The sequence below is a fragment of the Homalodisca vitripennis genome, unplaced genomic scaffold (assembly GCF_021130785.1).
Source record: "Homalodisca vitripennis isolate AUS2020 unplaced genomic scaffold, UT_GWSS_2.1 ScUCBcl_124;HRSCAF=1272, whole genome shotgun sequence".
Lineage (NCBI taxonomy): Eukaryota > Metazoa > Arthropoda > Insecta > Hemiptera > Cicadellidae > Homalodisca > Homalodisca vitripennis.
In genome coordinates, this window is record NW_025776283.1 from 501,215 (window position 1) to 527,013 (window position 25,799).

Here is a 25,799-nt window from a genome sequence, read left to right on the forward strand (position 1 = left end):
AGTGACATGTCAGACTATTCTGTCCAAGACACAGACAAAGAATTAATCTTGTCATCTCCAGACGAAGAGTCAGGTGTAGAGGAGCCCTTAAATACGCAATTGTCATTTCTTCCCGGAGATTTCGCTGTGGTAAAGATCTATGGGAAAACTAAAGCCCACTTCAGACTATATGTTTGCCAAGTCAAAGATTATGAAGAAGGTGGTTACATCTGCCAGTTCTACAAAAAACAACCTTTTGCGAGAAAATTTGCTGTTACAGATGAAGACTCCTTCGTAAGCAAAATCGATGTTGTCCGTAAACTTGGTGTTCCAATTGTTGCCCCAAGCACATCACGTTTTAACAATACCATTAGTTTTGATGATGATCTCAGTGGACTGACATTATATTAAGTAGTAGAAGTCAATCAAAAACCTAGCTAATGTTTGCTGCTTGTTTCTTTTGTACCGGTAACGATTTTTTGTATTAATAAATTGTTTACATGAAAAAGTGCATTTAAAAATCTGTTCCCATGCTTTTTTATATTGCAACATGTAAAAGGTCATAAAACAGTGTGTTTCCATTCATCTCAACACTGGGAAATAGAAATATCTAGCAAAAACAACAGATGTTTCTATTCACCCCTTTCCGTGGGGTGAATAGAAACAGTAACATTTTAATTTTTTTGGTGAAGGATATTTAAAAATAATTAATACTGCTTAATAGAAGAAGGCAAGACCGGAAAACTGAGGTAATTTTCACTGGTTTAGCATTAAATTTAATAACTGTTTTTTAGCTCCAAAGTTGAAAACTGTTGCTATTCACCCCGATTTACGGTAAGTACTGATGAAGCAATAAATTTTGTTGTAAACAACATTGACAAAGATACATTAATTCCACTTCTAGATCTTAAGAAAGCTTTTGATATTGTAGATTTTAAGATATTACTATACTAATTAGGAATAAGAGGTAAAATACTTATTTGCTAGTTATCTTGACAACAGGTTCTGTAACACAAAAATTGGCAACAAAATTTCAAATTTAGAAAAAATCACCTGTGGAGTTCCTCAAGGAAATTGTCTTGGCCCTCTTTTGTTTTTAATATACATCAATAGTATCACAAATTTAAATTTACATGGTGAACTAGTACTCTTTTCAGATGATACAGCTTTAATAGTTGAAGGTAATGAATTATATAAAAAAACAAACGAGGACCTGACAAAAATTAAAAATTGGCTACAACAAAATAAATTAACCTTAAACTTACAAAAAACAGAATACATACATTTCTCCAAAACTAATGAACAATTAGATATTAACCTCTTCAAGGACACTGGCACATATGTGGACATTAAGTTAAAAATCTGTAGAAAATTCAATATGAGGTGTTCTCCAATGGGCAATGGCTCATATGATGCCAATAATATCTATTTTGTTGGCTAGCCTGTTTTGAGAACCTATTCACAACAATAGTCAAAAGAGAAACTGATTCTCAAGTCTTTGAATTTTGACAATTTCTTATGACTGAGTGTTAATAGGGAGAAGTTTGGGATTTATTTTTCAGATAGACCATATATTTTTCTATCAATATACATTAATTTATATTGTATATTATAAAGCTAAATAATAAAAATACTTGATTTTGAAACGTACACACATGTGCCACTGCCCATTTGTGTCAAGTATGCCATGTGAGTTTGTTTTGTGAGGTTATGTTGGTGTTTTGTTTTTGTGAGTGTTGTGCTCTGTGTTATAAGTGAATTTCAGTGTTTTTTACTTATATTTAAGATGGATGAAGACGAGATAAATTTACGTTCAGAACCTGAAAAGATTTTAGGAATTCTAAACTATTTAGAATGTCCAAATGACTCAGAGTTCGACTCATATGAGTCTGATGCATATGATAGTGATATAGTATATCCATCTGATGACGAAGATAGTGCAGGATTCCTGGGAGAGGTAGGCAATTATGAGACAGTTTTGAATACTAAATTAGATAAATACCGTAGGCCTAAATATTTCTCAAAAAAAGTTCAACCTAATGTTGAAATTGAAGTAAACAATCAAAGCGGATGTCTTTCAAGTAATACCTCGGACACAAGCCTATCTAATTCAATTGTAAGTGAGGTTTTGCAAAATAGTCTGGTAACTGATGTAAACATTGATAATATAAGTGATGTAAACATTTCAGACATATGCCTCAATCTATTGGAAAACATTCAAGATATGCCTAATGACGCACCTACCATTTCTGTTAGTCCCACTGTTAGTGACAAAATATTGGATTCAAACTCTGTAAATGTAGGCCTAGTCCAAAGTTTAGATATTGTTGACAATCTTAGCATACCCTCAACATCTGCAGGTATTTCAGTTGGTAGGCCTAGTCCTAAATTACCCCACATTATTTCACAGCGTAAAAATAAATCTCAAATTGATACAGATAGGCCTAGCAAGCTAAGGAAAAATGAAAGAAAATCAAAACAATCAATTTCAAAACCTAAAGATAGGCCTAGCCCGATCAAAACTCTAAAACGCAAAGCACCAAAACAACCAAAACTTGTATGGCAGTGCAATGACAATCAATTTTCTAATAACATACCACCTTTCAGAGGTATTCAAGTTTATAATTTAAATGAAACTAATGGACCTAAAACACCCCTTTACTACTTCAAAAATACTTTTCCAGAGACCCTATTAGACACAATAATTGCCAAAGAAACAACACGCTATGCCGTCCAAAACAACGATCACAATTTTAGTACATCTGCTGATGAGATTTTGTTATTTTTGACAACTAATGTTGCTATGACAGTTTTCCGTTACCCTGCCTATCGGATGTATTGGTCTTCAAGTAGTTTGATTAGGCTACCCCTTATAGCTGAATCCATGAATTTGAAAAGATTTGAAAAACTTAAAAGGTACATCCATTTCGTTGACAATGACGCCTTGCCAGAAAATAATAAGGACATTTTCATCAAAATCCGACCGGTAATACAATCCCTCAATGAGTCATTTGGACAAGTTGCTTCCCCAACAGAAAATGTAGCGATTGATGAGATGATAATTCCGTTCAAAGGGAGAAGCAGAGCAAAGCAGTATATAAAATCTAAACCAAAGAAGTGGGGGTTCAAAGCCTGGGTTGTTGCTAGCGCCGACGGTTATGTATCTATGTTTGAGATGTACCAGGGTTCAACTAAAAATGACAATTCTAACAGTCCGATGGGTCCTATTGCGGACACTGTTATAAGGTTATGCAAAGGGCTTGAAGGCGTAAACCACAAATTATATTTAGACAATCTATTCAATAGTGTTCCATTGTGTAAAGAGTTGTTGAAAAAAGAGATATATGTAGTAGGAACCTTGCGGAAAAACCGCATGATGGGTGCCGATGAAATGATGAAATCAGAAAAGGATTTAGGCAAAGAAGGACGAGGAACAATGAGTGTGGTTACATCTACAGATAATATCACTATAACAAGATGGATGGATAACAGACCAGTGCATATGCTCTCGACATTCGCTGGTAAAGAGCCTATGGACAAAGTTCAACGGTATTCAAGAATTCTTAACAAGATGGTTGATGTTTCACGACCATTCAGCGTGTCTACCTACAATAAGTTCATGGGTGGGGTGGACATGTCTGATAGGATGGTAGCTCATTATCTCCATGCACTGAAGAATAAGAAGTTTTATCTAAGAATTTTCTTTCATTTACTAAACGTGGCACTTGTAAATGCTTGGGTTGTGTTCAGAAACGTTGAAAATAATAAAATGTCTTTTGTGGATTTCAAACTAAGTATTTGCCACGCTGTGTTTGAATCCAGAGTAAAGAAAAGGAAAGGCCGCCCATCTCAACAAGAGGAAATAGAAGTAAAGAAAAGAGCTAGACCAGGGTGCAGCGACGATGTTAGACTCGATGTGACTGGTCATTTCCCAGACAAACGTGATCTTGCTAACGGTTTACGATGCAGATACAAACAGTGCAAAAAGAGAACACGTTATTTTTGCCTCAAGTGTGACGTGCCTCTTTGCCCTGAGTGCATGTCAGGGTTTCACTCATAAGCACTATGTAGGCTAATGTGAATTGTAAATAATTGTAAATAGACACTTGAACATAAAGAAACGTATATTATGAAGTTACCAAGCACTAGTGGAGTTACACAAATTGTGGTAAGTACAATGCTATGTTACATATCGTCGTACTAATTAGCAAACCTCCTAAGTCCATTTTTTTTGTTATTTTGACTTTTAATACCAACATTTCAAGAAAAAAAAAATCTTTTCTGTAATGCAAACCTCCTATGTGAGAAAAATCCCTTTAAATAATAAAAGTGAATACAGAAAACCTCCTAAGTCCATGATTCCATTTTGTGAATTGGCACACCTGCTAACTCCCAGTTGATCCATTGTTGGTGACCCAGGAAACGTGGTGCTGTGTTTAACATTAATTGTTAATGTGTTCCTGTGTTAATTCACTACTCACATGGAGAGATTTACAAAAAGTAAGTATTAAATTTTATTTATTTACTGTAGTATAGTAGTTATTTTTTACATTACTTACTTAAATGGTGTAAACTTTTGTCTGGGACTTAGGAGGTATGCTAATATTCAGAATTTAGGTTATGCCAGTTGACTTTATGGAGTTAAGAGGTTTTCTGTTTGACATCAGTATGTTGTTTAACCTTATTATTTGGCTAATAATTATTACTCCCCAAAATAATTCTTGTATAATTCATTATTAGTGATGAATAATCTAAATTATATTTACCTAATCGTTAACCTCGACTAGGTAGGCCTACTATATTATTCCCAGGACTAAATACAAAAGCAAAGGTCAATAACTACTTTTTGCATTGGAGATAGGTTTAAAAATTAAAAAACATTATCTTCAACAACTGTATTTATATTACAGAACATCAAGAAGACGATGAAACTTCTTCGTCATCCTCGATTATTGACCTATCTACTTTGTCAAGAGGGGAAAGACTAGTGAAATTAGCTACAAACGTGAAACATTGTGAAGGGACTTTCGTGGTTAATAGTGATGGATCACTTTCAAATTTTGAACACGATAATAAACAGTTGATTTTAGATGTAACTTCAAATGTAGATGATGCTGAAACCAACTTAGGCCTAAGTAATAATGACATTCATTTGAACTTACTAAGTAGTGATATATTAATATCGGTTCCTTCTCCTCTCCCAAATGAACCCGATGATTTTTTAATGGACATTGCTACTACTGGTAATATCTCTATTGACCCTGATACGATACAAAATATCAGTGGTTTGTTGGATCACATTGAAAATGAAGATGAGAAGCAATATAATGTCAATGATGAATCAAAAATATGCAGAAATAATTGTGAAGAAAAAATTGTTGAAAAAATACAAGAAAAAAAACCTATGTCTGGAGTTGATGGATATTTAGAGGATTTGACAAATAAGCTTGGTGATTCTGATGATCAAATGGAAATCGAAGATACACAGACCGATGATTACCAACCAAATGAGAGTGATCTAGAAGAAGATAGGGATGACAGAATATTAGAGAATGATCCGCAGTTAAAAACACGCAAGAAGCGGTGTGGCGTGACGACCACACGTAATTTAATTTAAAAAGTTCTCGGGTTCTAATTCGGACACGGTGATGGAAACTAGCCCAGGTTGCTGTAATAAAAATTCTCTCCTCGGTTGGCCAAATAAAACAATTTAGTTTATTGCGAAAACAATTTGAATTTTATTGCATAATTTAGAATCAGTTGAACAATTACAAATTTAGAACGGGAGAGAGAGCGAGAGAGCGATTTCACGCGAGCTTGACGCGTTCAAAACCCTGGCACGACTGCGACTCAGAACAACGAACTCCAGGGAGCAGCGTTGTTCCAGACGCTACCTCAGCAAATTCCTGCCTGTTTACCACCCAGTAACTGCGCAGCTGCTCTGGGTATGGAAAGTTACCAGGCTTACTGCTGACAGACTTGGACTTACAATTCATGTGCTGAATTAAAATATATATCTTCCCCACCTGCACTGCTTAACCTAATAAGTCTGGCTGCATATATTCATTACTCGTTACTACAATTAAATGTTATGCTGAATAAAAATAAAATATATTACTGATAATTTAATATTTTAAATTGGCTGATTAAGACCGCATACGATGTTACCGGTCTGGTCTTAGAACTATATGCTGGGGTCGTCACAGCGGCACCATGTAAAACCAGAAGATTGGAAAATCAATATATCTAAAACAGGAAGAAAATTAGGACAAGAATATTTAGGAAAAAAGAAGCTTAATGATGGAAAGTGGAAGTATGACATAAAAAAAAAACACCAAGAGAAATGAAGCCTAGATGTTTATGCAAAAGTAAGAAAAACGGGCAAATACAGTGCTATTCAATTACAGAAAATGACAGAAAACGAAATTTTGATGAGTTTTGGAGCCTAGATTGGCAAGCGAAAAAGATTTTTGTTCAGTTCTTAACAAAAAAGACAGCAACTGTACGACCAAGACAATTAAATGTTACTACAATTAAATGTTATGCTGAATAAAAATAAAATATATTACTGATAATTTAATATTTTAAATTAGCTGATTAAGACCGCATACGATGTTACCGGTCTGGTCTTAGAACTATATGCTGGGGTCGTCACACTCCCCCCACCTTAAAACCATACTTGTCCCCAAGTATGAGGAACCATCAGCCAGCAGCCAGAAGAAAAGTCTCTAATCTGCAGGGGAGGATCTCTGTCCTATCCTTTAGCAAGAAAATCTTAGTATATGTTCATTGATTACCATGCCAGCTGTCACTCAGTAGCCTCAACTAAATGAAATTTAAATAAACAATTGAGTTCCCTAAAAAGGCAGAAATTTCTTTTAATAAAAAAAGTATGCAAACGCGATACGTAATTCTTTAATTCGATCCGATCGCTCGCTCTCTTCTCAATGATTGAACACAAAAGATTTCAGGCTTACAACACATATATCATGGTATACTACGATACTAATTCAAGACCAGTCATTAACATCAGATAACCATTATCTCTAATGACCCAAATACGACTACCTAACCAGTAACACATTTAAAGCAATACGTAGTACAAGGGAACTAACCAGTGCTTCTAAACTTAATCTATAATGCTTAAACATTTCAAGTTGAACTACAACACAACTACATTTAATTAATCTGGTTTAGCACTCCAGGATAACTACGGTTTGATGGGTTTAATTTTAATGATCAAAAATATTAGTTGATAACATACCACATTTTGCAGAGCCTAATTAAATTTAAAATAATTATAAAGTGGTAGTCTTCTTTGTGAATTTTGAACGCTACTCCCCCATTCCTGGTTAAGCTTCGTGGGTTTTCACTCGGGGCCGGTTTCCTCAGTCACCCCTACTATGGATTATAATGGAGTTATCCTGAGTTAGTTCACTTGTACATCGACTATAACACAAAACCATTATAATATACACAGCCAACAAGTAGCATGTCATGAATGACATCAAACTTAACTAACAAAATAAATCATTAAGAAACATCCTCAAAAATAGTACAAAAATTGCTAACATCTTAATTGTTCTTATTAAGCTGCTAAGGCATCGACCAAACCATTACAGTACTACATTCCATAAGGGCCCTGACAAAAGGACTTAAAACTAGTGGCTCGACCCAGTTTAGTGGGTGGCCGTTACACTGTAAATGCGAGGGGGGTCTCTGGAAAAGCGGTTCAAAAACCTTTCATCTTTTAAAAAGTTTGCGTTGACGTTCTTCTGAACATCCAACAACTGGAGGACACATTCCTCACACTTCTCGACCTTCTTCAGTTTCATGGCAGAAACAACAACAACAAAAAAAACTAAAACTAAAGGTTCCGCCCCCCACGCTTGGTTTTTAAGGGCATTGTGGACCTGGGGGCTCCCCAAGGTTTTCACCTCGCTTACCCCTGGAAACAGGGTAGCTCACCGAGACCTTCCTTCTACATTTCATTACATTCTGCTGATGCCTTAGAGCTTAAAATTAACCTAAGCCAAACATATTCATATAGAACTCACAATTCACTTATAAGAAAACTAACAAACAACTTACAACTTTACTACATCGGCCAGACTGGAGACGTTACACCGCTTAGTTGGTTGCGCAAGCCAACTAGGCAGTTGCGACAAGTTAGTCTAACAATTACTGTTGAACGCATGGGCATCAAGCCAACAATGGGTTACACAGTCCAGAACTTTGGGGTAAAGGTAGGATCAGGGTTAAGGGTATGTTTGGATGGCCGGCAGGTCCTTCCTGTGCCCCATGTGGTTGTCTCACATGTTTATTTTACTTACGTTTTGTCAATCGTTTAAAATTTTAGCCAAATATCGAATAATTTTTAAAATTATATCTCCAAGTCTGCCTGATCAGAACACAAGATTAGTTACAACATTCCACAACACTACAATTTTACAAATTAAAACGTTACATCTAAAAACATGGTTACATCAACAATCACCAACCTAACATAACTACGAGTATATTCCTTAATACATCTTCCAGTGTCTCCTTTAACAACTGTCCCGTGTGCACACATCTCTCAACACAACTTGACTAGTCAACCACAATTAACACAAATCGATCATTCCTTACTCAAGGCCTTTGAAAGATTATTCCGTCACAGCATTAACACGAATGTCTGGAGCAATCGGTATGGAGTTTGCCAAGCAAAACTTCCTCACCATACCACAGTGAGTTGAGGGACTCACACTTATTCAGAGTGTCATTACTCACAGTTACAAAGCTTGTATCACGTCCCGCAGTCGCTCGAGATTAACAACTACCTCCACGTTCTGTTCAACATCGTTTATCTCTCCAGGGTTCACACCCTCTTGGTCTCCTTCAGGACTGTCTAGTGACGTCAGGCCTCTCACTTTTGCGAAGACCTCGGTCAGAATGGCGGAGCGACGCTGTCGGCGACGGTTCCGGCGACGCTGTCGGCGACGGTTCCGGCGACTCGACCACCATGCCATCACAGGCATAACAAATCTGTAACACATGTACACAAGCATCAGGATTTACACTAACCCAAAACTACCAGCAGCTGCCACTTTTGCAGCATAAAATCTTCGACCAAACAGAATGTGGGACTTCAGATGACGGACTACGTCCTCCGGACGGTACTCCTTAACACCTAATGTGCCCAGCCGTTCGTTCAGTCCCTGCAGGACTTTCACAGCCGTTTCCTGCTCAGAGCTAAACAGCTCCTTCTCCTCGCTTGTGTAAATTTCTTCCACATTTGGAAACACAATTTCACTTATCTGTTCTGAGAACACAGAGCTGCCGTGAATACGGGCAGGCACCTTGAATTCTTCAGAGACAACATCACACATATCAATTCCTCTAAATTCACCGACCCCCTTCACTACCGCGGAAGTTATATTCAGGGTCCCGTCACTAGTTAGACAGTTCAAAGTCAATCTGTGCTCCTCTGAGGCACTGTATATCCATCGGCTTGGAGTTTTGACAAGTACCGGGGATCTTAATCCCGATATTAATTTTCTACCACAGAGCCTCACTTGCTCGTAATGAAACATCTCAACCGCACAATTTGGTCTCTTGCTTACGCTTAACAGGACATTCGATAACTGGCAAACAATCAGTTGTTCCCCTCGACACTCTCGGTCGAACTCCAATTGATTGTACATCGAGTACATCAACCGATCCTTACTGATCAATAATTTTTGGGTACCAACTTCCCACTGGGTCCATACTTTGAGAGAGGCATCATACACCGGATAGGTAATAATATCATATAATTGGAACATCTTATTATCGTTTGAAAGAGGCAACCTCATCACTACCCTTAGGGTGTGAATCGTTGTATAACTATGAACAACCACAGCAGAATAAAATTGATGAATATTTTCTAATTTAACAGGTGAATACAATTTAGTCGTTGGAGGTATAACCTTTTCAATTTCCTTCAAAATTCTTAGATACTCATGAGGTGTTAGCAAGTTACTGTCAACCTTCCCAGCTGCTAAGCTCTCAATTGCTTGATGGAATTTAGTTATCTTTCGTCTTGCACTACTTACTGTTTCTTTAGTATCCGAAAGCGCAGAACTTAACTTCAAATATTCAAAAAGAGTTTTTAACTGATAATGAGCAGCATTTGCTTGTGTGAAAATTTTAACCATTTGTTCATGCATATTAGAATGATATTTTTTCAATATAGAAATTACGTTATTTATTGTTTTTGCATGTGATACTATTTCCGCCTGCATATTTGCTAGAACAGTCACCTGCTCCTTAGCTTGATGCACTATTTCCTCGTTGGTGTTGTACAAATAATCCATTTTTCCGTCAATGATTTCTAAATCGCTATTCTCAAGTGTACCAAACAGAAACTTTAACACATGACCTCCTGCATCTACTAAACCTCGTTTTCCACGTCTTTGTGGTAACAGTTTTATTAGATCATCAATTTCATTTAGGTATTCACTAACTGACTGCTGTAATAGCACAAATTCGTAACGAAATCCGGCTTCCAATTGAATTAATGGAGAGTGTGAACTCATATTTTCATTAAGTAGATCTTCGAAAAATGTATTAAAATGATTCTTTACCTCAGTTACCAAGATACTTAGATTTCGGGATTCCTCTTCAATCTGCGTCAAGTTGTACTGCAACGTGACCCTCCAATGGCTATCCGTCAGCAGCACATCTCTGCCTCCTTCAAATATGACCCCTTGCTGGAAGCAGCTTACTACTCCCAGGATTAGAAAAATCAATCCTAAAACAGAACTTCAAATTTATATCGAGTTTTATCTTTACAACACGAAACACCAGTCCCATAAGCATGTCAAGCACTTCCCACTTGTCAAAGCACCACCGATATAATTCCCAACTATGGCACATAGTCTTCGAGGCGTGCTGGCCTCCTTTTTACACGTGGCAACCTATTTCCCGTACGAGGTGTGCCAACACTTGGTACAGGGATACCATCATCTGCTGATGGTGTTCCCTCACCAATACAGATATTCGAGTCTGGAATCTCGATATCGCCAACATCGTCGTCAACGTGCACTTCCGGCACCTGGTTCACCTTGGTTCTACTCACGTACGGCTTTACTCGATTCACGTGAACCACGATTTCTCTATTTCTCACTTTCAAAACTAAATTCAACGACGATAACACCTTGACTATCCTGTAGGGACCCTTCCATAGTTTTGACAGTTTCTTCACTCTGTGACGTCCGATACTCGGCACGTGCAGCAGAACGTACTGGCCTTCCTCGTACAACGAATCCTTCACTGTCTTGTTGTACTGCCTTTCATACTTGGCCCTGGCCAATGCCTTACGTCGCGCAGCAACTTCATGGGTTTCCTTTAACTTCGCGCGCAGAGTCTCTACATGATCACCAAATACCTCGTTATCTTCCGTGATAGTCAAGTCACACTCCATAGGAGCTTCCATTTTTAGCCCAAACAACATTTCGTACGGCGAAAATCCCGTAGCCTCATGGCTTTGACTGTTATAAGCCATAGTTATATATGGGAGATATTCATCCCAATCAGTCTGATGACGGTTCACAAAGTGACTAAGCATTTTGGCAATAGTCGCGTGTACTCTCTCTAGCCGTATCCTCGCATTTTCTATATTATTCATCGGAATATTTTAAAACTTTACAGAATTGTTAAAGACATTGGTAAAAGTATACATTTTAAATTACATAACAAAATTTTGAAAAATAGGGATGATATTAGGAAAAAACTATTCCAAGGTCATGGACCGGAAGTGATGATTTAAAAAAATACTTTAGTATTTACTGATCCTATATACCAAATTTCATCAAAAAAGCTCTAATAGTTCTCGAGATATAAGAGTTTTAAGATAAGGGATGATTGGGGTAGATTTTGAAAATTTTGTTATTTTCATGAAATTTTAAGTTGAACTCTCTTGTTTTTGAAGTTTCAGATTTTTCCGATAAAATTTTTTATTTTTCTTTGAATATTAAGAAATAGGGGATGATTTCACCCTTATGGATAAGTTAAGTCGAAAGAGTTAAGCATTTGCTATATGTGTACCAAATTTCATCAAAATCTGTTAAGTAGTTTTTGAGATACAAGTTTGGAAAGATTTGCTCATTTCATATACATTCACAAGTATAATACTTTTATAATATACATTGAAAACAATAACTATTGACTATCTATTATTATGGGAAATTTCATTTTAGCATGTTGGTACTACTGCTTGTAATATACGTAATTTTCCTTGTAGATGAAACAGCAATACTGGGCGTTGGCTATGTGAGTGATAAGTGTTGTATTTTGTTTAACATACCATTTATTATGGAATTAGAAGGTGAAATCGAAGAAGCTCAAATAGTGTATGAAGGAGTAAAAGATTTCTACAACAATTTCGCTGAACTAAAAAGTTATCATGAGAAATCGTTGAAAATAATTAATGTACTTGAGAACAAATCACTACAAGAAGTTGAAAGGTTGAAGGTTAGTATTACTTTACCTAAAAAACCTAAATGGGACCTAAAGAGTATTTTAAACTTCAAATTAATGAAAGAAAAACCAATAAAATCAAACGAACAAATACATCTTTCACTATTGAAACTTTTGTCTCCAGATGATAAAATAACAAAATTAATTTTGCCGAATGAAAAAAACATGTTGGAGATTCATACTTTTTTGTCTAGCTATAATATAACAATTAAACGACATTCTGCAAGAACTTTTCATGTAAATTCTGAATTTGGTTATTTTTTACAAATTTACTATAATTCTTACAAGGAACAAGAACCATGGAAAACATTTATCAAGAAACATTTTGGTATAAACGAAGGATATGGAAGGAGATTACGAATAATTGGAAGACTAGTGAATCAATATCCTAAATTAAAATTGCTATCAATTTCAACTGTACGTTTTTGGAGAATTTCATAAGGATGTTACAAATATGTTGAAAGAAAAAGAGTATGAAGAATTTTGGAAGAAAGAGTGATGAACATTGTGAGAGTTTGTTTCACTAACTATGACGTAGGCGTTACCACTAGGAACGCGGTGACCTCGACTGTTTGTTTCACTAACTATGACGTAGGCGTTACCACTAGGAACGCGGTGACCTCGACTAACTTCATAATAATTTCATGACGTATGCGTTACCACTAGGAACGCTGAGACCTTGAGTTTGTTTCCTAACTGAAAATAAATCAATATTCTTCCATATGAGAGTTACTTTTTTTCTCCCATTCCCATATGTTTTTTTTTCAGCTTTGATCATCAGCAGCTGTTTGGAAAGAAGAAAAACATGTTAGTTCAGTAATGTGTGGTTACTTTTTTTTGTCCAGATGTTTCTTTTCAGTTGTGCTCTAAAACTTGCAGTCCCTCCCCACGTCATAGTACTGTTTTGATAACCATAGTTGGTGTCTTTCTTCATAGGAATCACATGGAATATTATCTACAATAATACCTTTTGTTTCACACAAAATGTGGCTATATTCTATAAGAAAAATTCTATAATGCTCTTTAATGAATTGTGTTGATAAATCTTGATACTTACAAAAATTCCTAAGAAATTCATCAATTAAGTCTTGATTATCTTGAAAGGACGTATAATATGGGAAAAATTTCATAAAAAAACGATGAAAACTCTCTGTTTGTTTATTTTTTACTTTCTTTTCAATATCTTTCGTAATTATATTAAATATATAATCCCTTATTTTTTTCGTTTTTTGTGTGTACACGTGTGCAGTTTTCGTTCTTTCTGCAAAAGACTCTACAAGTTCTTTTAATTCTGTTTCATTTAAGGAAAGTATCGAAGACGGTATCAACTGTTGTTGAAAATAAACCGGCAATTCACTGAATTCATCTTTGTTGCACTGTTTTAATGCTAGAAATTGTAGAGACTTTGGTGAGTTCATGTTGTTTGGTGACTATTTAGTAGAAAAGTTTTTTATTAAAGTATGTTTTTAGTAAAAATGTTTTAAATTGATTAAATTTTATTAAGATTTCGAAGATTTTTCCTTTATTCGTAGCAGATTTGACAACATTTTACAAATCAGATTAGTTTCCAACAGCTTAAGAAAGTAGAAGCAAACAGCTATAGATTTGGTTAATTTTTCATTCCTCAGAGTAGATAGTAATGTGCCGATCCTGGATCGCTTTTGGAGACGAACGACTGTAGATTCGGTTAATTTTTCATTGAGATTTGCTGTGTTATTTCTCAGCTTCCTTTATGGTACATTGAACAGTATTTTACATTGCTTTTCGGTCGGCTCCGAAAGTGCGCCAGGAACCCCATATTATTATCTACTTATATATACGTCTATAATTCCTGTTCAAAGGTGTTAATTGTATATAAATAAACAATGTTTGTGTATAAAGTGTAACTTTTGTTTCCTAATATAATCCTCTAGTCCAATAGTTTAGTAAAATATGTTACAGTATGAAAACCTCCTATCTCCAATGCAAACTGTAGGAAAACCTCTTAACTCCTAGGAAATATATATAAATATTAAAATGTATTGAAGATTAATCAGAATCAGGTTTAAATGGTTACTATTAAATAAAACACTGTATAAATACCATTAGTAACAACTATAACATTTTCTACGCGGTTTATAGTTCACCCTGTAAAATATGCCATTTTGGACTTAGGAGGTTTGCTAATTAGTACGACGATATTATAGTTTTAAATGAAATTAATGTATAAAATGTTTTAGAAACAAGTGTATTTCTGTAACGCTACAATAAGTTGTAACATATGTAAAAAGTTCTCCATCTGGGCAGCGGCACATATGTGTACGATAACTAAAAAATCAATAAAAAATATATAATAAAAGTTTTTGTTACAAATTTTATTTTATTTGATGTTTTGACAGTACAAACTTACTATAAATAAATTTTGAACAAAATTAAAGACATAAAAAAAACTTGTCCTTGAAGAGGTTAAAAAAGTTGAATCTTATAAATACCTAAGCCGTATCTTATAGATTTAACTTTCAATCAACATATTAAACTTGTTGAAAAACAAATTAGAAAATGTTTAAACCATTAAAAGTATGTAAGGAAGAAAACTTTATAAAGTCTGTATTTTCAGCATTTGTCATGTCTTTTCTAAATTATTCAATAACCAATTGGGGCACTAAAAACATTAAAAATGTTTCAAAAATCCAGAAAAAAATTATGAGTACCTACATTTAAGATAAACCATATTAAATCTTTAGATTCCTTATATACATATAACAGGATAAAATTAGCCAGTAAAAATAAGTTACATGTTTAACAAAAATTTAAGTGATATAAAACTTAAGGAATATTTTAACTATGAATATATTCCAACAAAAAATTATTTCAATCTGTAATTCAAAATTCTTTAGGTTCAATTGAGATCACTTGTCTATTACTTTAAAACAGAATTGACTGTAGAAAGTATGATCAAGTGGTCTCATTGTATGTATTTCTTTTATATCGTTCTTAATTAATGATGTCATATTCAAGCAATTTTTCAGAGACAACAACAATATACGAAATCGCATTTGTAACAGCATTTTGAACATCCATACTGATAATTATATCGTCCTTTGAACCAGAAATATTTGTCAAACTCTTTGTTGTATCAATGGGTCTACCTATAAATTCTTTGGGATTGTAATATATTTCCATATTTTAGTAATAAACTTTCTTAAAATCTTGATACATCTGATACACAATTCTGAAAAATAAATAATTCATAATTCCGGAAATTTTTAAATTTTGTAATTCATCTGGATAATAAGAACCATTCAATTTTACTCTGATATCTTTTACATTCAAATTATCGAACTTTGAAGGATTTATTCTTGATTATTTTGTCTATCTGTGTGAAAACCAACAATAATGAACTTGGGATTGAAAATATTTCTATAAATAAGTTGTATTTCTAGAAATACCTTTTGTTCTCAATACATTGCCAATCTAGAAAATTAAACATGAAGGGGTTAGAAGACAAGGGGTACAAGTCCATTTTTTTGGTGAAATGAGTTAGACACAGATTCTTGTAGCTAAATATAATAAAAAGTTGGTGGCCAAGAGGTATAAGTCAGTCACCATCAGGTGCTGAGCTCTAGCAGTGAATACCCTTGACTACTGAACAATAACATTATTTTGATGAGTGGTCAAGAGATACAAGTCACATGTACCCCTTGACTACTGAGCAGGAGGTTTGAAACAGCTGCATGGCACATTGTTGTTTTCATTACTCTGTCTGTCAGTGAAGTTTACTGTGGTGGGAAGAGCTTATTATTGTTATTATTAAATATTGTTAATAACAATTATATTGCTTATTGTTAATATTAATGAAATGAGAATTCATTTTTGTAATATTTTGTTAATATTTGGATAATAGACAACTAGATAGAAAGAAATGGCAGACAATTGTTCTTCTGATGGAAGTGATCCTAACCTCTTTGAAGGTAAGTTGTTTACTTAATAAGTAATTAAAACCTGTTTCATTGTTTGAGAGATGAATAGTTTACATTTTAACAAACAAATATGGTACTACCAAGATCATTTTATGCACACTTTCTTCTTAAAGGACAAAGCCTTTTCTGCTTCTTAAAGAACAGTTATACTGGAAGTAGGCTAGGCCCATTGTAAACATCAGCTTCTATTATTAATTAATGAATTATTTACACAATTTTGTTGAAGACAAAGGCTTATGTACATCAAGTTAATTAATTTTGTTTTTTTTCTGCAGATGACACTGACGCAGACCCTGACTATTTGCCAAGTGGAAATGAAGACAATTCTGCAAGAGATCTTTTCAGAAATCGCCCATCAACAAGTAAGTTTTGTATTATTTATCTAATAAGCTAGGCCTACCATATTTTCTCCATGTAAGTAAATTAGAAGAAAAGCAATCAACAAACTGAGGATATAGAAATATAGTAAAAGAAGTAAGTTATTTGTTGCTACACAGACCAGCCAAAATTCCTGGCTACACAACAATTCTGAATCAGGCCTAGTCACATTAGTTAGCCTTCAAAGACATTATATCAGCTGCATAGTAGTACTACATTAGTCTTGCCTCAATTATAATAACCATAATAATTTATCCACTGGAAAAAATAAACTACCACTCTGCATTATTTATTTTCTGTTTAGTTCACCTTTAAGGAAAAAAATATATGACAAAAATTGTGAACCACATCTCTTCTAACTAATAACAAGGTGACCATACAATTAAATAATCGTGGACAATAAATGCTTATACAAATACATTACAATGTCTAATAATTAAAAAAGTTTTAGCAAAGTCATAACTTTATACTAATTTTCTAATCCCAAAATCTATTCTCCAGGTGGCGTGGTTGTAGAAGAGCAAAATAATGGACCGCCTGCAAAAAGACCAAAACATGAAGGAAAGAAGAAAACAAGAAGGCCTGATCAGTGGAAGAGAAAAAAGGGGTCGATTGCTCGCAATAAAGGGGAAGGGTACACTGACAGAACAGGGAAAAACCATCAACCAAAGCAGGTCAGAGATTTTAACCATAATTGTAGGTATGAGTGCAGTGATATTCCTCAAGAGAAACGCCAAGAAATATTTAATGAGTATTGGGCTCTTGGAAACTGGGAGTTGCAGTCGGCTTTCTTGAATTCTGTAATTTTACACCATAGTCCACATCAGACCAGAGCAAACAATGAACATTACAATAAATCTGTTTCGTGCCAGTATTTTTTTGTAGGAAAAAGAGTATGCAAGGAGTTTTTTCTTAAAACAATTGACATTTCCAACAAAAGAGTTATGAATATTGTAAAAAGAAAACAACTATCAGGAACATCTATTTCACCAAGAGACAAGCGAGGTAAAAAAATTCCTCCGAACAAAACCAACCCAGAAAAGTTGGAGTTTGTCAAGGAGCATATTATGAAATTTCCTAGATACACTAGCCACTACTCACGTCAACAAAATCCAAATAAAAAGTATCTTAATCCTGGCCTTAATGTAAAAAAAATGTATGATTTTTACAAGGAGCTGTGTAAAGAAAAAGCTAAGGAGCCTCTAACGCTTCCATACTACAGGTATGTTTTTAATACTAAATTCAATTTAAGTTTTCACAGGCCACAAACAGACACATGTGCTACATGTGACAGACTCCAACAGCTGGATCACCTGACGAAAAACAGGCAGCTACAGTACAGAAAGAACTCCACCTACGCAAGGCAGAGAGTGCTAAAGCACAATTAGACAAAGCCAAAGAACAAGCCAAAAATGATTCAAGCCACAAGGCGGTTTGTTTTGACTTACAAAAAATGCTGCCAACTCCAGTCTTGACGTGTTCTAAGGTCTACTATTCTAGACAGTTGTGGACTTATAACTTGTGTATCCATGACATAAGCTCAGGACAAGCTTCTATGTATTTGTGGCATGAGGGCCAAGCGTCAAGAGGTTGTGAGGAAATTACGTCATGCATGTTTCAGTACGTGAAGGCACTGCCCCCCACCGTTAATCATTTAACATTATTTAGTGATAACTGTGGGGGACAAAACAAAAGTCATTATGTAGTTAAATTTTGGCTGTATGTTGTTCAAAAAACCCAAGTTGAAGTAGTCGACCACAAGTTTTTGCTGCCAGGCCACTCGTACAACAACTGTGATCGTGATTTTGGAACTATAGAGTTAGCTAAAAGAAACACGAATACATCTGTGTTTGTTCCTGACCACTGGGCTGGAATCATTGCTAAAAGTTGCAAAAGGTTCATGGTAAAATGTATGGAAGAGGAAGAGTTCATTACACTTGAAGGGGTACAACATCTTTTTAAAAGATCTGTTGTTGGAATCGGACAAATGCAGTGGCTTCAATACAGAAAAGACGTACCATGGACATTGTTTTATAAAACAACTTTTAATGATTCTATGCCATTCTCAACCTATGACATGAAAGCAAAGTCATCTGGTAGAACTCCCACTGAACTACCCTTACTAGAACCAAAACAAAAAAGGAAAAAAATTAAAGCTTCCAAGTACAAAGACCTTCAAGAACTTCTACCCTACGTTCCTCCTATCCATCATGAGTTTTACAAAAAACTGGACTATGAAGGAAACCCCCGTGCTAAAACCAGGAGTCAAACTATACAAGTTGAAGTGCCACAGCCTCAAGTATCAGAGCCAAACGATGAAGGAGCAGACTCTATAGAAAATGGTGGGAATTGTTATGAAACAGACTCTGACTAAGTAAAAAACACTCTGGTTGTTATATATCGTGACTATTCAGAAGAGGAAAACAAAATAAATTATTACTTTGTATCAATAAAACAAAACTTTCTTACTTACACTAGTTTTATTCATTCCATGTTCTTTAAACCATCTATTTAGTTTGTGGTCAAGGGGTACAAGTCATGACTTAAACTTTTATTTTAATAATAACTTTACACCCAAAGCATTTAAAAATGTAAACAAGCATGAATAAACTTTTCAGTTACATAATCAAACACTAAAAAATATTTTTGTAGATCTACCACAATGGTAATAATTTTTTTTTTTAACACTGACTTTAACCATGATTTTCTCAGAAACAAGTTTTTTGGACTTGTACCCCTTGGCTTATAAGCCCTTCACATAATGTTTAGTGTTTTAAAATTTTGTAAATCGTTGCTCGGACAGTTACTCTCCAGGAGAATATGTTACCTTAGATGAGATGCTAGAAGCTTTCCGAGGAAAATGTAAGTTCAGACAGTATAATAATAAGCCTGATAAGTATGGCGTAAATGATATATTATGCTCAAGTAGATGCTAGATCTTTTTACACTCTGAACCTGGATTATATCCAGCAAAGCAGCCAGAGGGTCCATTTGCTTTAGACATCAGTGTAAACAGCGTTATGAAAAGACATCAAACCAATAGATGGCACAGGAAGAAATGTCACTATGGACAATTTTTATACCAATGTTCCACTTACCAACGACCTTTTTGTTAATCACAGAACAACAACTGTTGGTACCATTAAAAAACAAATCCCAGATACCTAAATGTTTTATAGGGGTTAAGGGGAGTCGGATGGTTGATTAGCTCAAAAATTTCATTTTTTGGGGTTTTATATTTTTAAATCCCTATATTTTTTAGATTAATTTGGTGTAAAAATTATTGATTTCTGCTGAGTAGTTTTGAAAATATAAATGTTTTTCTAAAGAGATGTACAAAGATTGTTTAGCACAGTCGCTCACTGGTATTGTAGGTAGGTATGTATTTGTAATCGTGATTCTGTTTCAAAACTGTGGCTCACATTTGTTTTTGATACGGTTGGCAGCAATTATTCAGTTGTCTACTACTAAAACACATTGTTTACATTCACTGTTGGAAAGGTTAATTGTGATTTGTGTTTCAAATTTGGGTGCGTTTTGATTTTGTTTTCGTGTGTTTTATTGTAAAATAAACTATTTATTGAACAAATTATGCCCAGGATACCAAACAAAACATTCAAAAAGAGGCCTAAAAAGTTTCTAGGAAAGCCTTACCATTCTAGGAAGCCTCGGAGGCGAGTTTTGCAGACGACCCACTCACTGATGAGGCCCAGAGACGGGGAAAAACAATCAAGGTCATGACTCTTTTTTTATGTCTAAAACAACCTTTTATTGTGCTGATTTAAAAAATTGTTACTATGTTTGGAATAAACTAAATACTATTTGTAACATGTTTAGATAGTTATTTTTACCTTTAGACCTTTCTAATGGTAGGTAGGCGACGTTAAACGTTAAAAACTGTTTTCTGGCAAACTGGGTTCAGTTGACTCCGATTGTTCTTGCTCGTGACCCTTCATATGTTTAGTATATTAATAGTTATTTTTCAAATACCTCGGTGCTTACATTATAAATTGAAATAATCACTAAGTGTCTAAGAAATACAGTACTTTTTCACGCCAAATACGAGTGCGGCGGCTGGTTGAAGTTCGCCCGACGCAGCCTAGCCTGAACTAGAAGAGTGGTCGGACACCACTGCATGAAGGTGAATGAGAATTGCCAACAATGAATTCGGATGGGAATACTACAGTAGCTACCCGGACCCGGCGGACGTGGTTTAAGTGTTACGCAGAATGTGTGAAACGTTTTCCGAGACCAGTGTATTGCTGGAAAGAAGAGCGAACCTTTTCATGCAGTTGCGATCCGTCCATTCGACTGAGAGGAATGCAGCCGTTTTGAATTTGTTTCATTTCAATTCGATCGACCTGATGTTCTACATAGGCGGCGGACTCGTCGTCGTTCTCTCTTTATCTAAAAGCCGTCTGCTGCCCTGTATCCAGTGCAAAACTTCTGAGACTGAGAACGAAGTACAATTGCGCAGTGTGTGACGAATGTCTCTGCGTCGTCGAAACTCACGGAATATGCGAATGCTTCAAGTGAATGTAATCTTATTTTACTATTACTGCTATAAATGAATAAAATATTTTCCAATATAACTTTTATTTTTTGCGCAAGGCCTTTCGGAATCAATGATTCCATCATCAGGCACTTACCAAATTAACTTGTTTACTATTGTGGGTACGATACATATTACCTGCAGTTAAAGGTCTGAACTACCATTTCAATTGTGTTTTTGACCAACTGCACGAAAACACGTGAACAGCGTTACGGGGCTGGTGTTGTAAAACAACAAACGAATGACGTGGGAATGTATCGAGTTGTATCTCCAGCCTATGGTTTCCTCTTGATCTACCTTCTGCAAAATAATTGTTTTCTTAGGGCCATAAAACACAAGAGGTTATTAATGTCCACTGTGCACATGACAACTGCCTACTGTTATAGCGTTGTCATTTAATCATGTTATGTTAAGTATAACTGAATCAAAAATAAATACTTAACCCTATGCACTCGAAAGCAATATTTATAGTTTGTCCTCGGTGCTCGAATGGCCACCTGTACTGGCCAGTACAGAATACAATTGCTCATATGGCCAGTACTACTGGACACTACGTAAACACTTTATTATTATTATTTTAATTTATACTTCTACGTCCGGCGAGTGCTGTAACCTATCGAGGAACACTTAAACTAAATTTGACATCTGCTGACAATGGTTTCCCGTCAATTACATTTCTGCGTAGAAGGTTCTGACAACTGATGTTTCGAAGGTCAGTCACCCTCGCCCATTACTACTTGTGTGTTCATTTGACTTGTGTTTCGTACTGTTTGATGTTATTTAGCTGTGAATTTGTATTAATTTGTAAATAATAGTTGAATATCTTTATAACACATCTTTCGTAATAAAATGGCAGGTGTGCAATTATTTTGTAAATATTTGTAAATAGTTAGTGTTTACATTTGGAACAGTTCTTTTGTAGTAGGCTTTGTGAACAATACAATTTGTTAAGTTTATTATTTTGTAAATATTGTATATTTTTAGTACATTTTTTAATACATTAACAATGGATGACTGTTTACATTCTGATGATGTTAGAAATATATTGGCCGATGAAAGTGACATTGATGAAGATAGTGGTTCTGAACACAATAGTGATTTGGATTCCAATTTCAATGAACAATTTGAAGATGAACTCCGTGAAGACGCCGATTATCGTATAATGGAACAAAACATAAATGATGAAGAGGATATTCAAAATACAACAAATGAACACAATATGGAAGAGGACAGTGGTGAGTTGTCAGTAGATGATACAGATAGCAGTGAAGACGAAGTGAGTCCAGACGGATGGCAAAAATGGAAAACAGGTAATGCTAAATTTAGAACGTTTAACTGGGCAGGTAACAGTGGCTATAAACCTCCACTAACACACACACCAAAGACTCCCCTAGATTTTTTCAGCTGTTTTTTAATGATACTTTGTTATCAGAAATCGTCAATGAGACTAACCGTTACGCTGGTAAAAAAATTCAGATGAAAACACCACTCCAAAAAAGGTCAATGTGGCGGTCTTGGCATGACTTGTCATTATCAGAATTAAAAGCTTTCTTGGGTATAGTTCTTAACATGGGGATGAACGAGAAACCAGAACTGGACGATTACTTTTCTACTGAATGGGTAGATTACCAGCCGTTCTTTAAGGACGTATTCAGCAAAGAGAGATTCCTACAATTATTTTGGAACCTTAATGTCAGCCCACCCCCCTCTGGACCTGTAGGTGGTAGGCTAACACACTCAGGTAAGATACGAAATGTGATGGCATACATGGATAAGAATTTTAAGGAATTCTATGTACCACAGAATAAAGTGAGTGTTGATGAGAGCACCGTCGGATACAAAGGTAGAGTTGTCTTTAATGTGTACAATAAGGACAAGCCAATAAAATGGGGTATTAAAATATTTGTTCTTTCCGAATCAAGCACAGGCTATATATGTGCAATGGAGCCATATTTTGGCAAATGTACCACTGATAGAATGCCACGGCAAGACTTGGGCGTTACCAGCCGTATAGTTATCCATCTGGTTGACAAACTAAAACAGACTTATAGGAACATAGAAGGACTTCATGTCTTTACTGATAGGTATTACACGAACCTAGATCTTGCTCAAGTACTTTTTGAAATGAAAATGCATATCACAGGAACTGTTATGATGAACCGAAAAGGCCTACCAGCGCAAATAAGGAGTCAACTGAAGAACAAAGCAGGCAAAATAAAACTAAAAAAGGTGACATTATTTGTTATAGAAAAGAAGACAAGGTTGCAATGCTCCTGTGATAAGACACAAAGTTGGTAGCTATGTTGAGTACCCTGTATGATAACTCAACCCAAACAGTTCACCGCACAAAGAAAAACGGACAAGAAGAAGACGTTGAATAACCGACTGTGGTTTGTAAATAACCAATCAATGGGCGGGGTAGATCTCGCAGATCAATACATCTCTAGTTATTGTTTTACAAGAAAATCCATTAAGGTGGAGGAATATTTTCTTCTGGCTTCTTGAAACGGCAGTTGTAAATGCTTTCATACTTTACAATCTGAACCAAGGACAAAATAAGATACGGCAAAGAAAATTCAGAAAATTTTTGATTAAAGAATTAGTGGGATATGTAAGATATTCAAGGAAAAGAGGAAGGTCTTCCACTTCAGATGAAGAAGAAAGACTAAACGGAAAATTGCACATCCCCTATCCACTTGATAGTGACAAGACTAAGGACTGCGTAGTGTGTAGTGATAGGAGACCTGGCAAGGACAGAAAACGCAGCAAATTTTACTGCAAAACATGCCCTAACAACCCAGGACTTCACATGGGATTATGTTTTGAAAAATTCCACTCCGCCAAAAAGTTCAAAGACTAAAAATGTTGGAAAATGTTTTATGACTGTGTCAAATGTAAATATCAAATTGTAATTTCAGCAATTTATTTTAATTATTGAATTTAAAAATGTATGTATAAAAATAACATTAACAAACAGTTTGTTTATCTTAGAATAAGTTAGTTTCATTAAAGTTGTTCTTTATTTATCTATAAATGGTGTTTACGTCATTTTTAAATACCTATGTTTCTAATACAAAGGTCATTTGAAAAGAATTACGTGCTGGCTGGGAAAGTATACAAACATGGCGACTAGCTGGGAGTGGAACTAGCGCGGCCAGTACTACTGGCTATTCGAGCGGTGAGGACAAGCAATGACGAAACTAATAACGGGCTGTCTGAAGACGTTGCATGGCCAGTACTACTGACCATTCGAGCGCAATGGGTTAAACAGTACCTTATAGATATATAATTAACCAAGAAAAATATTGTAACACAAAAATATTGCTGTCAGGGTGACTATAGATGGGCCAGCATTTTTGAATAGTTAAAATCAAAATTATAAGGGTAAAACATATAATAAATAACAATAAGCCAAACGTAACAACGTTATTGAAAAAGGACTGTAAATGGGCCACTCTGGCAATTATTAAAAACTAAATAACAAGGGAATACACATTAAATAACATAACAAAAATGAAAACATTACTAACGGAATAGCTGTAAATTGGCCATACTGGTAGTACTTGTTAATCTAACAACAAACAGGGTAAAACATTAAACACTAAATAACAAGGGTAAATTTAAGATAAAATTAGCGTAACAGATAACAAAATATACATAAGTAAACTAGTAACAAGAACTATATTCGACCTAAAAGGGAGGATTCGTTTAAAAAAGCGAAGAGCCTCCCAATTATAGCCTCGTTGTCGCCCAAGAGATCAGTTAACGAAGCTGGCAGACCAAGAACGCGACGGTATTATGTGTAGCGAGGGCAGTAGAAAAGCACATGCTCCACTGTTACAACATTTTCACATGTGTCGCAGACTGGGGGATGATCTCTTTTCATGAGGAATCCGTGGTCAGCAGTGTGCGACTTAAACGCAGGCGACACAACACCACCTTCCCACGACGATTGCTGCGGCTGGCTGTACCCCATGGTTTCACAGTCCTTAATACGGCGCAGCTTGTTATTCCCGGCTGCCCGCTACTCAGCTTTTCCTTTATTTTAGCCTTCACCACCGCGGTAATGTCGGATGCCATCATTCGTGTAGTAAGATGCTGAAGTTCCAGTGCACCCTTCGCTCCTTCATCCGCTCGTTTCTAGAAATTCCAATGTAAGACTAGATACCCAAACAAAAACTACGACGACGCCTTCAGATTGTAGTGAACAGTGGCGTCGGGCCGGGGGGGCACGTGCCCCCCCCAACATTATGCAAAAAAAGAAAAAAATAATATAAATTATCTTTAAATTACGTATATGTATACACTAAAAGTTACGAATGAATAACTAATATAGATCCCCCGTTAGTCTATTTTTCTGTATGCATCTAATTTGATTCTGTGTGTATAAAGTATGCGCGTGTTACAACTAAATTTACAAGTGCCGGTGA

General features: G+C 35.4%; 1 protein-coding gene across 1 annotated transcript; it reads left to right on the top strand.

Annotated features, from left to right (window-relative positions):
• Window positions 1-6: 6 nt before the first annotated feature.
• On the top strand, window positions 7-19,289 carry LOC124370420. The gene is made up of 5 exons (XM_046828705.1): window positions 7-273; window positions 1,766-1,936; window positions 5,426-5,582; window positions 16,715-16,801; window positions 17,319-19,289. Exons 1-5 carry the CDS (start codon window positions 7-9, stop codon window positions 18,203-18,205), a joined length of 1,569 nt encoding a protein of 522 aa, XP_046684661.1. The 3' UTR covers window positions 18,206-19,289.
• Window positions 19,290-25,799: the final 6,510 nt, after the last annotated feature.

Bases quoted from the DNA above. Each gene is read 5' to 3' on its own strand.
- LOC124370420 (XM_046828705.1), top strand. From the start codon at position 7: ATGTCAGACTATTCTGTCCAAGACACAGACAAAGAATTAATCTTGTCA. The intron at 1,937-5,425 runs GTAGGCAATTAT...TTGACAAATAAG, and splicing joins GTGCAGGATTCCTGGGAGAG to CTTGGTGATTCTGATGATCA. The intron at 5,583-16,714 runs GTAATTTAATTT...TTTTTTCTGCAG, and splicing joins GTGTGGCGTGACGACCACAC to ATGACACTGACGCAGACCCT.